This window comes from Cynocephalus volans, chromosome 6 (genome assembly GCF_027409185.1).
Source record: "Cynocephalus volans isolate mCynVol1 chromosome 6, mCynVol1.pri, whole genome shotgun sequence".
NCBI classification, from domain to species: domain Eukaryota; kingdom Metazoa; phylum Chordata; class Mammalia; order Dermoptera; family Cynocephalidae; genus Cynocephalus; species Cynocephalus volans.
Genome location: NC_084465.1, coordinates 19,543,953 through 19,560,318, shown reverse-complemented (window position 1 = coordinate 19,560,318; position 16,366 = coordinate 19,543,953). Strand labels below are relative to the sequence as shown.

The 16,366-nt window shown below is 39.6% G+C and overlaps 1 protein-coding gene across 2 annotated transcripts in view; it reads right to left on the bottom strand.

The window, feature by feature from the left end:
• Positions 1–16,366, bottom strand: part of PTN (pleiotrophin) — a 111,914-nt gene that overhangs the window by 11,840 nt on the left and 83,708 nt on the right. For both annotated transcript variants that reach the window (XM_063100884.1, XM_063100885.1), the window contains exons 2-4: positions 15,688–15,803; positions 14,634–14,807; positions 12,290–12,451 (exon numbers count right to left, since the gene is read on the bottom strand). In XM_063100884.1, the coding sequence (XP_062956954.1) occupies positions 12,290–12,451; positions 14,634–14,807; positions 15,688–15,802 (451 nt within the window). In that variant the 5' untranslated portion in view covers position 15,803. The remainder of the gene's footprint in view (positions 1–12,289; positions 12,452–14,633; positions 14,808–15,687; positions 15,804–16,366) is intronic.

Sequence of the window (16,366 nt, the reverse complement as noted above, 5' to 3'; positions counted from 1 at the left end):
GGCTGCTGTGAGGATTGAGTGAGACAATGCATGTGAAGGGCTTAGTATAACGCCTGCTATAGTGTAAATGCTTAATACATAGAAACTACTTTTACAACACTTGATAAATGACAATAGCTACAACTTAAAACACAAGCAGAAGTTCTCAATCCAAAAGTTAGAACAGAGACATGCAAAAGCTTTAGGGGGAAAAAATCAGGTTCCTCAACCCAGTAACTAATTGGTGTGAACACTGTTCTGTTGTTCAGTCTTCCTTACTACTAATTATTATATAGCTGTTTTGTGTGTGCACAGATAATGAGCCTCTGAGCGTGGAATTTATCCAGGGAGATGAAAGCAGGCACACAGTGTGAAGTAAACCCTACAAATATTTATAGTTTCTAGTTCTCACATCTGCCCTGGCAATTAGGATCAAAAATTCTGTAATAAGGATGGGAGTAAAACACCCAGATGATTCTTCTTCCAGGTGAGCTAATTGTGCTTTAACGTGATTTCTCTGTATATTTTGGAAGCCAATGAACGAATGATGTGTCCTAGTGAGTCAGTTCAGGACAATTTAGTTAGATACATCATTCATTCATTCAAGTGTGTTCCTCTCACGGACTAGAAACTACAAGATGTACTAATTTACAAATTTGAGTAAGATATGTCACAAAGAGTGTCCGCATTAGAAGTAAATATGCACTCAATACAGTCATACCTTGGAGATATTGTGGGTTGGGTTCCAGACCACCGCAATACAACAAATATTACAATAAAGCAAGTCACATGAATATTTTGGTTTACCAGTGCATATAAAAGTTATGTTTACACTATACTGCAGTGTATTAAGTGTACAATAGCATTATGTCTAAAAAATGTACATACCTTAATTTAAAAATGCTTTATTGCTAAAAATGCTAACGATCATCTGAGCCTCCAGCAAGTCCTAACGTTTTTTCTGGTGGAAGGTTTTGCCTCGACATTGATGGCTGCTTATGGCTACTGACTGATCACAGGGTGGTGGCTGAAGGTTGGTGTGGCTGTGCCAATGTCTCAAAACAAGACAACAGTGAAGTTTGCTGCGTTGATGGACTCTTCCTTTCATGAAAGATTTCTCTGTAGTACATGATGCTATTTGATAGCATTTTACTCACAGTAGAACTTATTTCAAAGTTGAAGTCAGTGCTCTCAAGCCTTGCTGCTGCCTCATCTACTATGTTTCTGTAAGATTCTAAATCCTCTGTTGTCACTTCAACAATGTTTACAGCATCTTCATCAGGAGTAGATTCCATCTCAAGAAAACACTTTCTCTGCTCTTCCATGAGAAGCAACTCCTCATTTGTTAAAGTTTTATCATGAGATTGCAGCAATTCAGTCCCATCTCAGGCTCCACTTCTAATTCTATTTCTCTTGCTATTTCCACAACTTCTGCAGTTATTTCCTCCACTGAAGTCTTGAACCCCTCAAAGGCATCCATGTGGGTTGCAATCAACTTTTTCCAGGCTCCTGTTAATGTTGATGTTTTGACCTCCTTCCATGAATCACTAATGTGCTTAATGGCATCTAGAATGGTGAAACCTTTCCAGCAGGTTTTAAATTTATCTTGCCCAGGTCCATCAGAAGAATCATCATCTATGGAAACTCTAGCCCTACCAAATGTATTTCTTAGATAACAAGACCTGAAAGTCAAAATGACTCCTTGATCCATGTTGACAGAATGGATGTTGTGTTAGCAGGCATTAAAACAACACTAATCTCCTTGTACATGTCCATCAGAGCTCTTGAATGATCAGATGCATTGTCAATGAGCAGTAATATTTTGAAAGGAATCTCTTTTTCTAGGCAGTAGGTCTCAACAGCAGGCTTAAAATATTCAGTAAACCATCGTGTAAACAGATGTGCTATAATAAGTGCTTTGTTGTTCCATTTATAGGGACAGGCACAGTAGATTTAGCATAACTCTTAAGAGGCACAGCATTCTCAGAATGGTACGTGAGCATTGGCTTCAACTTAAAGTCCCCAGCTGCATTTGCCCCTAACAAGGGAGTCAGCCTGTCCTTTGAAGCTCTGAAGCCAGGCATTGACTTCTCCTCTCTAGCTATGAAAGTCCTAGATGGCATCTTCTTCCAATAGAAGGCTGTTGTGTCTGCATTGAAAATCTGTTGTTTAGTGTCACCACCTCTATCAATGATCTTAGCTGGATCTTCTGGATCACTCGCTGTAGCTTCTACATCAGCACTTGCTGCTTCACCTGCACTTTGTATTATGGACACGGCTTCTTTCCTTAAACCTCATGAACCAACCTCTGCTAGCTGCAGACTTTCCTTCTGCAGCTTCCTCATTTCTCTAAGCCCTCATAGAATTGAAGAGAGTTAGGGCTTTGCTCTGGATTAGGCTTTGGCGTAGGGGAATGCGGTGGCTAGTTTGATCTTCTATCCAGACCACTAAACTCTCTCCATGTCAGCAATAAGGTTCTGTCACTTCCTCATCATTTGTGTGTTCACTGGAGCAGCATTTTTAATTTCCTTCAAGAACTTTCCTTTGCATTGTCAACTTGGCTAATTGGAACAAGAGGCCTAACTTTAGGCCTATCTCAGCTTTCGACACGCCTTCCTCATGAAGCTTAATCATTTCCAACGTTTGATTTAAAGTGAGAGATGTGTGACTCCTCCTTTCACTTGAATACTTAGAGGCCACTGTAGGGTTATTAATTTGCCTAATTTTATTATTGTTCTTTCTCAGGGAACAGGGAAGCCCAAGGAAATGGAAAGAGATGGGAAATGGCCAGTTGGTGGAGCAGTCAGAACACACATTTATCCACTAAGTTCACCATCTTAAATGAGCATGGTTCATGGCTTACCAAAACAATTACAAGAATAAAATCAAAGATCAGTAATCACAGATTGCCATAACAGATATAATAATAATGAAAATTTTGAAAAATTGCAAGAATTAGCAAGATGTGACACAGAGACATGAGTGAACACATGCTGTTGGAAAAACAGCAATGATAGACTTGTTCAATGAAGAGTTGTCACAAACCTTCAACTTTTAAAAAACTCTGTCTCTGCAAAGTATAATAAAATAAAACACAATTAAATGAGGTATGCCTGTGGAGCATAATGAATGCCTTATCAGAGGAGTGGCCTCTCTCAGAGAATGCAGTGACTTTAGGTTTAGGAAGGGAAGTCTGGCAACTTTTAACACATCTCTTTTCTAGTCCTTGAGCAAAACAAGCACTTTTTGGAACTTTGAACTTCCCTTGTTTACCTAGAACACTAGTATGGCTAGCCCTTCTCTATTCTCAAGACCAAGTTCAAAAGCTACCTTCTCAAGGAGGCTTTCTCTAGTTACTCTCTCTAACCCACTTCTTCCCATTCACTCTGTCACTTGGCTCTGTTTAGTTTTTGAGGTCACTTATTTCTTTTTGTTGTCCCACCACCACTGCAGCATAGCAGTGAGAGGGAAGAAAACTTGCTTGTCTGATATCACTAGCACTTAACATACTGTGTACTCCACTGCAGGCTCTTTGTAGATTTTATAAATAAATAAATGAATCAGAACAATGCCAAAGGACTCTCTGCTTTTCTTTCACAGCATTTGTCACCTTGTGTGGTATACTGGAATTTATTCCTCTGGTTCACCTACTGCACTGTAAGTCCATTAAGGTCATCAGTGCCAACTCTAGCATATACTACTCACTCAATAAATATTTGGTGAATGAACAAGCTAAGTTTTACAGAATGAGCAGAAATATATGAAGGCTAGAAGAAGGAAAAGAGTTCCAGGTTGCAAGAACTATGGGTGCAGAGAAATGGATGTATAAGATAAAAGCCATGACCCATTCAGGCATCTACCAGAGTTTGAGAGTTTGGTATGGCTGGGGCTGAGCACATGGGCCATGTCTGGAGCAAGGATCAGGCAAGGGCCCCATCACAATGATGCAGGAGCAGGTATTCCACTGAGAAGGCAGGATGGGTCTGAAATTCATTACCTTTCATAGATAAGAAATGTAGACACCTGTGCTGAATAGATACAGGGGAAAGAGCTGTGCCAACTGCAGGTGTAGAGTCAGACTGCCTTGTATTTAAGTCCTTGCCCTGCTGCTTATTTGCTGTACAGGCATCCAACTTCTCTGAAGCCTGTTTCCTCATATATGAAACTGATGATGACAATACATAATATTTCTCAAAGTTTTTGTAAATATTAAACAACACCATGTATGAGCAATGTTCTAAATTATACTCAAAATACACTAGGCTCTCGATAAATATTAACTACAATTACTATCTTTGTAATCACCGTAATTCTCCTTTTGCCTGAAAAGGTGCTGAGGGAAACACCCACCTCAAGAAATCATCTGAAAGGAAAGAAACGGTCTTAAAATATTCTACATTTACCATGAATTTTTACCAAGAGTACTTCATTTCATCTTCACAAAAGTGCTGTGAGGGATTCGTTGTCGGCTTTAAGGAAGACAAAGCATATCCTAGTAAGAAGGGGGCAGAATTAGATCTCTGACTTCAAGGACAGTATCGTGGATGGAAAATAAAATGTAGGTGTTAAAAGACATTTCCACAAACAGAATAAAAAAGAAATAAAAACCCTGAGACCAAACTGAGCGAGAGTGTTTCCCTCTGATCAAGAGGAACAGAATTCCCACAGGCAGGTCACCCCGTGCTGCCCCTTGTGGCCAAGTGCAAGGGCAGGAAGCGTCCACCCCATTGGGGGGTCGGAGGGGAGCGGGAGCTGATCCCAGGCTAGCTCCTGGTGGGATTCCACCCCTTCAACTCTCTCAACACAGTTCAAAGTCACCCAGACTAGCAAAGCCCATCCACAGTGTTGCCAGGCTCATTCCTAAGGGATGTCAGAGCCCAGAACATAGAAAGAAATGTTGGAGAACTTCTTTTATCTTTGAAAGAACTAACAAAAGAATCTATTTAGTGGAGAGAAAATGGAGAATGCTGGGAATATCACTTTACTGACCCCTTTTTCCCATTTAATAATCAGCTGCCAAAAGCTGTGTCCTGCACCCAGTTGAGTCTTGCACTTCAACAGTTGCTGTTCTTTTGATCTTTAAAGATGAATTGTCAAACCTAAGAGAGGGTTAGGCAGCTGTCCAAAAAAAGAGCAGCAGGATGGAAAACTTTTAGAAACAGCTGGGAAGAAATAAAAGGAATTGGGGTTCTCGTGACCAGGGACGTTTAACAAGGATCAGGTCACAGCAGAATGTGGACTGGTATGGGCAGCAGGAAGGATTAATTCACCCCTGAACCACCTGTAATGCAGACATCCCATCCCTGTCATCCCAACTCTGCCTGTCCCAGAAACTATTTACGAATGCACCCACTCACACAGACACAGGCACAGGCAGGACTGGCTATGGGGCCATGGCTCCCCCACAGATGGGTCCATCCTGTTAGCCCCGCTTTTCTTGTCCATCAGTTTCACAGTGATCCCATCCTCTAACAGGACCAGGAAGAAATACTTGTGGTTTGAACAAGAGTTGTTTGCCCTCTGAAGACTTCCAAGCTCATTTTCTACAGAGCTGTCAGCACAGACTGATATTAATTTCCAACTGTCTTCACCATTCACACAGATCAATTATGCCTACAGGGTAAAAAAAAAAAAAAAAAATAGTGGTTAACTGCAAAGAGGAGAGACCTAACGCTCTACAGTAGGGTACTCAACTGTCCCAATATAAGACTGCTCTGGGCAACTTCTCCTTGGAGTGGCACCAGTGCCTCATTTGCCCAACAGAAGAAGAGGGCTGAGTGTAATGACATACTGCACCACATTCCAGCATTCCTGCACTCTCCTGTGGTAGATTAGCTTAGTAAATGCCAAATCAAGACTCTTTCAGCTTCCCTTCTTGTATTTAGAGATAGAGTTAAAAAGTTAAAGACACATCTTCCACATTGAGATACCATCTAACCCCAGTTAGGATGGCTAAAATCCAAAAGACTCTGAACGATAAATGCTGGCGAGGTTGCGGAGAAAAAGGAACTCTCATACATTGTTGGTGGGACTGCAAAATGGTGCAGCCTCTATGGAAAATGGTATGGAGGTTCCTCAAACAATTGCAGATAGATCTACCATACGACCCAGCTATCCCACTGTTGGGAATATACCCAGAGGAATGGAAATCATCAAGTAGAAGGTATACCTGTTCCCCAGTGTTCATCGCAGCACTCTTTACAATAGCCAAGAGTTGGAACCAGCCCAAATGCCCATCATCAGATGAGTGGATACGGAAAATGTGGTACATCTACACAATGGAATACTACTCAGCTATAAAAACGAATGAAATACTGCCATTTGCAACAACATGGATGGACCTTGAGAGAATTATATTAAGTGAAACAAGTCAGGCACAGAAAGAGAAATACCACATGTTCTCACTTATTGGTGGGAGCTAAAAATTAATATATAAATTCACACACACACACACACACACACAAAAAAAAAAAAAAAAAAAAACCGGGTGGGGGAAGAAGATATAACAACCACAACTACTTGAAGTTGATACGACAAGCAAACAGAAAGGACATTGTTGGGGGGGAGGGGGGAGGGAGAAGGGAGGGAGGTTTTGGTGATGGGGAGCAATAATCAGCCACAATGTATATCAACAAAATAAAACTTAAAAAAAAAAAAAAAGACACATCTTCCAGACTCCCTTGCAGCAGGATTTCCTATGTGCCCTAGTTTCTAACAAACAGGCATGCTTCAATGAGGTGTGACGTAGAAGTGAGCAGCTAGAAACAGGGGCCATATGTGGGGAGACTGGGTATCCTAGCAAGAAAGGAAATGGAAGTGTCCACTTTTAAGGGGACAGCTACAGTGGAGTTTCCAGTGTGTAATGCTTAGCATTATATGTCTGAGCAGAAGGGTTTCTGCTAGGTCAGTCATGTGTGGTGTGATTAGAAATTTCTCCTTGATCTGTTGCCATTGGCTATCTTTTTCCTGGTCTTGCAGCATCCAAGCCAGATCCTCTGTCCCTTCTGGAGATTCCTTGAACTATATAATACACTTGAATAGATCTTGCTGCATCTAAAAACCCTGACAGATACAGGGTATTCTTAACTAACTAAACTAAATTACTTAAAAATATTAATCTGTTTTCCTCAGAAATTAAAAAGTCAAGAGTCCGACACAATTGTTCACCAATTTATCTCTGCTGGACTCTGGTAATAAATAAGCAAATTTCAGTTACAATATTTCAGTCAAGCAATGATCCTTCCCCAGAGCAATGCTGCCTCCGTCCCCAGGAAAGCTACATATGCCTCTTTCAATGCTTATGTCTCCTTAAGAATATCAATACCCTCTCTTCTTCTGGGTATATTACAGAGAAGTGGATGGCTAAAAGCTCTCCTCAGATTAAGTGGGGTTCCACACAAGACAATCTTCAGGTATGATACCCTGTGTCATTGAAACTCTGGACTGAGGCAGGAGTATAGAGTTTGCACAACATTGACACAACCACGGGAAGGACGGCTTCTATATCTCAAGAGGTAATGCTGTTGCACTGGACTGTGAAGGATCTTAGGCCATTTTTAATCAAAGTAAGTGGGATATTCAGTAACTTCTCAGAGTTTGGATGGCAATTCTAGATATAAAGACTCCCCCCACCTCCTAACCAAATCTTTTAATCTTTTAGCCTTATTATCAGTAATCAAGTCACAAAGGTATTCTCCAGTCTTCCCTCAGTTGAGTGCTGGGTAGTCACAGCCTTACCAACATCTTTATGGTCCGTTCTAAAATGTAAAGACTGTTTTTCACACTGAAAATAAAGCAGTTTGCATATTAATCCACTACCATTTCCCAAAACAAAAAATGTCAGAAACCAAGCAAATGAGTTATCTAAAACTAACAGGAAAACAAAGCAAAACAAACAAAACAGAGCCTATTCACATGTTTGATAAGAAGGATAATCATAGAAAAAAATGTACTTTCTGTCTTTGAGCTCAGTGACTAGGTTATATGAAGTAAACCTACAACAATTACTGACTTTCTTCAAAACCACAATACTCTCTGCCGTTTATTTTGGAAAGTCTCTTTCCTCTAATTCTCATGTTTAAAAAAGGGTAGAAAAATGGTGTCAGAAGAGAACAAAGCTTGCAGCTGATTCCACTACTAGACAACAGGATTGATTTTCTCTGTCCACATTTGTTATATGAGAGTTAGATCAGATAATAGGCAAAGTCCTTAGAAGCTCTACTATTTAATGATTTTAGACATAAAAATTTAGATAATATGATCAGTTTTATGAGTTTATAATGCCAAGGGACAGATGCAGGAATGAAAAGCCAGCAGGTCTTTTATGTCAATCTGACTTTGATGTTAAATCCCAGATCCACCACTATATGCTGTGAAACCTCCAGCAAGTTGCTTAACCTCTCTGAACCTAAGCTTTCTCCTATATAAAGTAGGACAAATAATGTCTTCTTTCACCTGGTATATCAGAATTGGGCTTTACAAAGCTCACCTTCTGCTATATATTTCAAACAATAAATAAGTAAACCCATGGAGGTTAGTTCATATCCGTATGTGATTTAGGTGAGAAATCATCAGGGTACAAAAGAGAACATGAGTTTAGAGTTAACAAAATCTTGGCTCTGTCATTTATTAGAGATATGCCCCTGGGCAAATAAATGAATCAATGTTTCTCAGTTTCCTGTACAATCATATCTACCTGCAAGGATATATGGGACTTTATGAAATGATATATGTAAAACACCTAGAGCAATGCATAGGATTATTAAAATAATAGTGATGATAATATACACTTCATTTTATTATTTGCTTCTCCATCGATCAGAAGAAAATGAGCTACCTTAAGATTAGAAACTCACAAAGGGAAAGCTGTAATATTCACCCAGGGCTATTTGAGATAAACAGTACAGAAATATTCACAGTTCACAGATGCCACTTGTTTTCATTTTATTTAAACTGTGAAAACTATGTCCTGGAATGTATGGGTTGTCCGGTTAAGAAAATCTTCTATCTGACACAGCTCCCTGGCTCAACTCCTATGATAAAATTATTCTTTGTGCAGTGTTTAGTGCTAACATGGCATTTATAAAACCGACCACTGTTGAGGGGGAAAAGATTGGATCGTGTTAACAGTGATATGTTATGCACAAGGGGAAGGAGGCATTCTAATGACCTACAAAATGCATAACCGGCAGCTTGAAACATAGAGCTCACTCAGGGTAATCCCATTTTCAATTAATTACATATTTTAATTCATTAATATGTATGGAAATTACAGAATGTCTACCAACTTGAAATATTTCTACCACCGTGTCTCATAACGGAAGCCTGAAATAAACTTTTAACCTTCACTGAATATTATTGGATGGGAAAATGTGAAAAGGAGAAATACCCACCAGTTCAATGAAAAGGAAGACCTCATTGAATGTACTCACCAAATAGCCTTAGGGGACTTTCTTAATCGTGTCCCTAACTTCGTCCTTTTTATTCGAAACTTTTCAACATTTTCCATACTCACGCAGCCCCACTGTTCTCCATCTAGTCACCTTCCCACTTTTTCCTCCCCACTCATTAAGCTGCAGTTTTTCTCTCCCGTGGAAGAGAACAAGGACAGCGCGCATGCATGTATGTGCCTGTGTGTATGTGTGTGTGTCCCTGTATGTATGTGTGTGTGTGCCTGGTGTATGTGTGTGTATGCGCCTGTGTGTATATGTGTGTGTTATGCACCTGTGTGTATGTGTGTATATACATGTGTGTATATGAATGTGTGTGTGTGTGGTGTGTGTGCCTGTATGTGTGTGTGTGTGTACATGTGTGTGTATGAATGTGTGTATGTGTGGTGTGTGTGCCTGTATGTGTGTGTGTATACATGTGTGTGTATGGATGTGTGTATGTGTGGTGTGTGTGCCTGTGTGTATGTGTGTGTGTATGAATGTGTGTATGTGTGGTGTGTGTGCCTGTGTGTATGTGTGTGTGTATACATGTGTGTGTATGAATGTGTGTATGTGTGGTGTGTGTGCCTGTGTGTATGTGTGTGTGTATACATGTGTGTGTATGAATGTGTGTATGTGTGGTGTGTGTGCCTGTGTGTATGTGTGTGTGTATACATGTGTGTGTATGAATGTGTGTATGTGTGGTGTGTGTGCTTGTGTGTATGTGTGTGTGTATACATGTGTGTATATGAATGTGTGTATGTGTGGTGTGTGTGCCTGTATGTATGTGTGTATATATGTGTGTATATGAATGTGTGTATGTGTGGTGTGTGTGCCTGTATGTATATGTGTGTATACATGTATGTATATGAATGTGTGTATGTGTGTGTGTGCCTGTGTGTATGTGTGTGTATACATGTGTGTATATGAATGTGTGTATGTGTGGTGTGTGTGTGTGTATATACATGTGTATGAATGAATGTGTGTATGTGTGGTGTGTGTGCCTGTGTGTATGTGTGTGTGTATACATGTGTGTGTATGAATGAATGTGTGTATGTGTGGGTGTGTATGTGTCTGTGTGTATGTGCCTGTGGGGGGGGTCTTTGTCAATGCATTTCATACTAAAACAGTGGTTCTCAATTTTGGCTGCATACTGAAACCTTCTAAGGAGTATTTAAATTTTAAGAACCCAGATTGAGCACCAATGTGTTAGAACATGGACACTTCAATTTCTTTTCCTTTCCATTCTATATTTATGCTGAATATTTTGGTTCTGCAGCTGGGTTAAAAATATAATTTGAAGACTGCATCTCTGAGTTCCTCCATTTTTAGCAAAGTTTCACTTAATGGATATGGCTACTGATTTTGATTAGATCTATGTGGTTGTCTCTGGACAAGTGACATTTGTAGAGTTGGTCTAAACTCACAGCACTAACCCCTGCCCTGCTTCATGCCTTCCAAATCCACACTACATCAAGCAAAGATTTCCATGTTCCAAAAAGGGCAGCCTGAGTCCCAGATTCATCATTTTCAGGTCCACTCTGTACCTGGCCATCCAGAAGTTGAGGTAACCATTTCCGTGGACATCTCCACCAGAGGCCAAAGAGCCAGGTCTGTGAAAAGAGTCCTTTCTGACCACAAGCAGCAAACCAGCCAGTCCTCCTCAGCTTATAGGGAATTTTTTCCTATTTTCATTTATTATGAGCATTTATTACATGGTCATCGTTCTGAGTTTCTCTTTATAATTAATCTCAGAGTATGACTGTTCAGGTCCATTTTAGAGCTCAAATATGAGTAGAGGCCAGGATGGTATTTTAATTTAGAGTTTACTGAGGCCCATTGTATTAATTTCCTAGGCTGCCATAACAAAAACCACAGAGTTGGTCGCTTAAAGAACAGAAATACATTCTCTCACAGTTCCAGAGGCTAGACGTCTGAGATCAAAGTATCAGTAGGATAGATTTCTTCTAAGGTTTGTTTTCGTCTTGTCTTCCCTTATATGCATCTATGTCCTAATCTCTCCAATAAGAACACCATCCATATTGCACTAGGGCCCACCCATATAACCTCATTTTAAATTTAATCTGTTTAAAGACCTTGTCTCTGAAGACAGCCACATTCTGAGGTACTAGAAATTAGGAATTCAATATATGAATTTTGAAGGAACACAATTCAACCCATAACACCCATAAAATAAAATTAATTAAAACCTCTTTGATTTCCCTTGGCTGGGACTCTATTTGTATGAAACCATGGCCATGATGTTTGCTTTTGGCTTACCTTCTCCAGCACAAGAGCAGAGCCTGACTTTCTGGGAAGGAGAGCCTAACATCACTTGAAAAGTCTATGATGAATGCAGTTGGCAAACTAGTCCAACTAAAGTAATATATAAAGGCTCTGAAAGAAGTATAAGAAGTACAGCACCTATGAAGTGATGTGATGGAGAAAGAAAAAATGTAAAGTAATTTTCTTGATTTTATGAAAACTATATTTTGAATAATCTAGAAGAGGTTTGATTTAAATTTTTCTGCCTCAAGAACTTCACAAGTTCATTTGTCTTGTCAGAATGTAGTTCCAACTTAGGGTTTGGAATATTTGGTCACCATACAACAACTGTCTACATTGGCATGTTTTCCTAAGTTATTTATTCGAGTTAGAAGACTGTACCAATACCCCCATCTATGCAGAGGATTTCAGTTTGAACTCATACCAACTGGAAAGTACTTTTGTGATGTTCAATATATGGGATTTTTTCAATTGCTTTCTTAAGGCAATTCACCTAATATTTCCTTCTGGAAAATTTGGGTTTATATATGTGAAGATCTTGCCTGAGTCCATAAATCCATTTATTTTAAAATTGTGTTGTAACAGCAGGGACCTACCTTGAGGCTTGGGCTTAGTCAGTTTGCCACAGGGCTTGGAGATGGTGACCGTCTTCTGGCAGTCAGCATTGTGGAGGGCTCGCTTCAGACTTCCAGTTCTGGTCTTCAAGGCTGTGTTCAGGTCACATTCTCCCCAGGCCTGGAACTGGTATTTGCACTCCGCTAAAGGCGGGATAGGACCAAATGGAAATCCTTGAAAGATCTTGCTGTAGTGCCATGATAAAAGCACACTTTTTTTTTGTATTGAGATAATTGTAGATTCACGTGCAGTTATAAGAAACAATACAGAGATTCCACACACTTCACCCAGCTTCCCTCAATTAATGATTTGCATAACTATAATCTAATAGTACAACCACAGAATTGACATTCCACAGATCTTCAGATTTCACCAGTTTAATATGAACTCACTTGTGTATATGTGTGTGCATTTACTTCTGTGCAATTTTATCATGTGTGGAGGCATGTGACCACTATCACCACTAATAACAGGAATGTTCCGAGGCAAGCGTCCCTCAGGTCATCTTTTGTAGCCATAACCTAGCTACCTTTCTCTCTTCCCACCTCCTTAACCCATGGCAATCACTAATCTGTTCTCCAGATTTATAATTTTGTCATCTTAAGAATGTTGTATAAATAGAATTATACAGTATATAAACTTTTGATATTAGCTGCTTTTACTTAGCATACTTTCTTAGAGATCCATCCAAGTTGTGTGCATCAATAATCTGTTCCTTTTTTATTGCTGAATAGTATTCCACGGTATGAATGTATCACAGTCTGTTTAACCATTCACCAGGACATCTGGATTGCTTCCAGCTGTTGGCTATTACTAATAAAACTGCTATATGCACTCATGTATAGGTTTTCAGGAAAACATAATTTTTCATTTCTCTGTGATAAATGCCCAAGGAAATGCTGGGTTATATGGTAAATACATGTTTATTTTTGTGAAAAACTCTCATCCTGTTTTCCAGTGTGGTTAGATCATCTCAAATTTCCATTCACAGTGTATAGGTGATCTAGTTTCTCTGCACCCTTGCTAGCATTTGTTATTATCACTGATTTTTTTACACTAGCTGCTCTGAGAGGTGTATAGTGATATCTCATTATGGTTTTAATTTTTATTTCCTAAGTGGGGAAAATAAGGTAAACATCTTTTCAGGTGTTTGACACCGATATATCCATTTCAGTAAAATGTCTGTTAATAGCTTTGCCCACTTTCTTATTAAATTGTTAGTTTTTTACTGTTGAGTTTCGAAAGTCCTTGATATATTTAATATATGAGTCCTTTAAGGCGCATCTTTTAAACTTTTTGTAGCTGTGCCTTTAAGGTACCCATATATAATCTAAGACTGAATATATCTAAACTCTACCATGCTTTATAGAACTTACCTTCATTTTTAAAAAGTGTCCCAAAGGTTATAGAGGAAAAAAGAGATATATGTGTATGTATGTTCTTTGCCCTTTACTTGCCTATAGTCCGTATTGCATTTCTGTAGAACACAGAGGTAGGACATTTGGGGCATCATGTCCTATCATGGCTAAGAAAGACAAAAAGTCTGAAATGTGGAACTAAGAGGTTATTTGTAGGTTCAATAGTGGGGTTAAAGTCGGAAGTGTTGAGAGACTCTATCTCAAACAAATAGATCAGTCCAGCATGAGGCTGACTATATGCAGCGAGAGAAAAATCTGTGAAAAGTGGCTGTGCCCAGCCATACTAGATTCTTTAAGTATATCTATAAACCAGTGTGGAGGGTGGGGAGAGATCAAAAGAGACAGAGAGGGACTGAAAGTGACAGAGAAAGACAGGGAGAAGGAGGAGGATAAATAAGAAAAGGGGAAAGGAAAAATAAAAGGAACTTAGAAGAAAATAAAGGAGAGAGATGATCAATAAATCAACATTGTTAGAAGAGATCGGTGGATGTAATTCTATGTCACTATTGGTAAGGCAGCGATTCTCAGTCAGGGATGATTTTGACCCCCAGGGTACATTTGTCATAAATATCTGGAGACGTTTTTAGTTTTCACAACTGGGGTACTGGGTGGAGGGCGGGGCATGCTACCGAAAACTAGTGAGTAGAAGCCAAGAATGCTGCTAAATAACTAAACATCTCACAATGCACACAACAGCCTCCATGAGAAAAATCTCCTGGCCCAAAATGCCTTTAGTGCTGAAGCTGAGAAACCCTGGGGTTAGGCAAGATGATGTCTGGCCACTTTGTGTCTGATAAAATAAACTTATTTTAAATAAATGAGACCCAACCCAGAAAAGATGTCTGATGGAAAAACTCAAAAATTAAAGTAGGAAATTAAATCCATAGGACAATAGGGTGACACTTACCTCCAAATTGCTTTTTCCAGTTGCAGGGGATCTTGCATCTCTGGGTCTTCATGGTTTGTTTGCACTCAGCTCCAGTCCGGGTGCCCTCCCGGGTGCCCAGCCCACAGTCTCCACTGGTGGGCACACACACACTCCACTGCCACTCCCCACAGTCAGACTTCTTCACTTTTTTTTCTTGAAGTAAGGAAGAAAAAATAATCAACATCCAGAAAACTCTTTAGCTCCTAGATATAACCAAGTTCATTCCTGGGCACCCTAATTATAGAATCTATGATTTTTACCTCCAACCTTATCGTCTAGTAAATAGTAGGACCACGACAGACATTAGCCAGATGACTGAACCAATGAATGATCGGGAGAAGGGAGAAAGAACACCCAAGGAGGAGCTAGAACTCGCATTCATTCAACTCTTACTATGTGCTGGGGACTACGCTAAGTGATTCACTGACATCTCCTTTTAGAAGCAAACATTCCTATAACAGAAGAGATGGTCAAAAATAGTTAAGCCTAAAAAAATGACAAATCATTCTGTTAGAAGTAACAGTTGTCCAATTAGCCATTGCAATGCAAGGTGATGTTTCTTCTTCTGTCTTATAGATGGGATGTCATGACAGAAATATGGTGGATTATAGACTTAGATCCCCAGTTCCATAGCCTACTTATGACTTTGAGTGTGGCATAGGCAAGGTGCTTTATCCTCTCCGGGCTTCAGTTTTCTCCTTTGTAAATCTGAGATTTAAAAAAATAAAGTTACTTGTGGGATATTTTTGGAGGAAGAGAGGTGATATAAGTAAAGCACCTGATTGCTGGCCAATGTTCTCTACATAGTTGCTGCTAATTTGGTCACTGTGGTAATGATCATTATCATCTGTACCCCAGGACTTACAGAGGGGGGAAAATAAGAAGGGATGTACTTTTGGTTCCTCTAAATAATTTTTGGGGGGAAAAGGAAGAAAGAAGGAAGGAGAGAGGGAGAAAGGGATAAAAGGTAGGGAGTTGGGCTAGATTGACACTGGTCAATGAAGCATCTTGCCTTCATAATGCTACCACTTACCTGGTTTCTCTTTCTTCCCTGCTTCAGCAGTGTCCACAACTGCCAAAATGAAGATGAATGCCAAGAAGGCAGCTGCAAGTTTTCGACGCTGCTGCTGGTACTGTTGGGACTGCATTCTAGGAATAAACACAGAAAGAGAAGACGATGGCATTAACCTAAGTCAGGAAGACGCATTGAACTCCTTGATGAAGGGCTCCGCTTTCCACTCATGAAATGTTAGGTTTCAGGAAGATTCATATCAATTATCCTGGGCAGAATTTTATCTTTTCTCCCCAACAGCCACCAAAATAAGTGCTCTTCTGCAATCAGTCACATATTCACTGACAGAATGCAACAGTTCTCCGCATAAGACTTCACACAATCATTTACTAAGCACAACTCAGGAATTATGGAAGAAAAAGAAATTTTGAAGGCATATATTTGAGCAGTATATTTCTACGGTAAATCTTGCCTGCTGGTAGAATCACTTGGTAATATCAACAGCTTATGGCCATCTTCAAAATTCCCGACAATTCCTGGAAACGACCCCGGTGTCGCAGTCCACAGGGCTAACATGAATAGACATGATGAATGGATTATCTATACAAGTATATGTCTCCTGTTTTCAGGTTAGAATTTTCCTTCATGTTTAACAATTATGTACAAATAACTAAAGTATTGAGACAGTTGTGAAATAGAC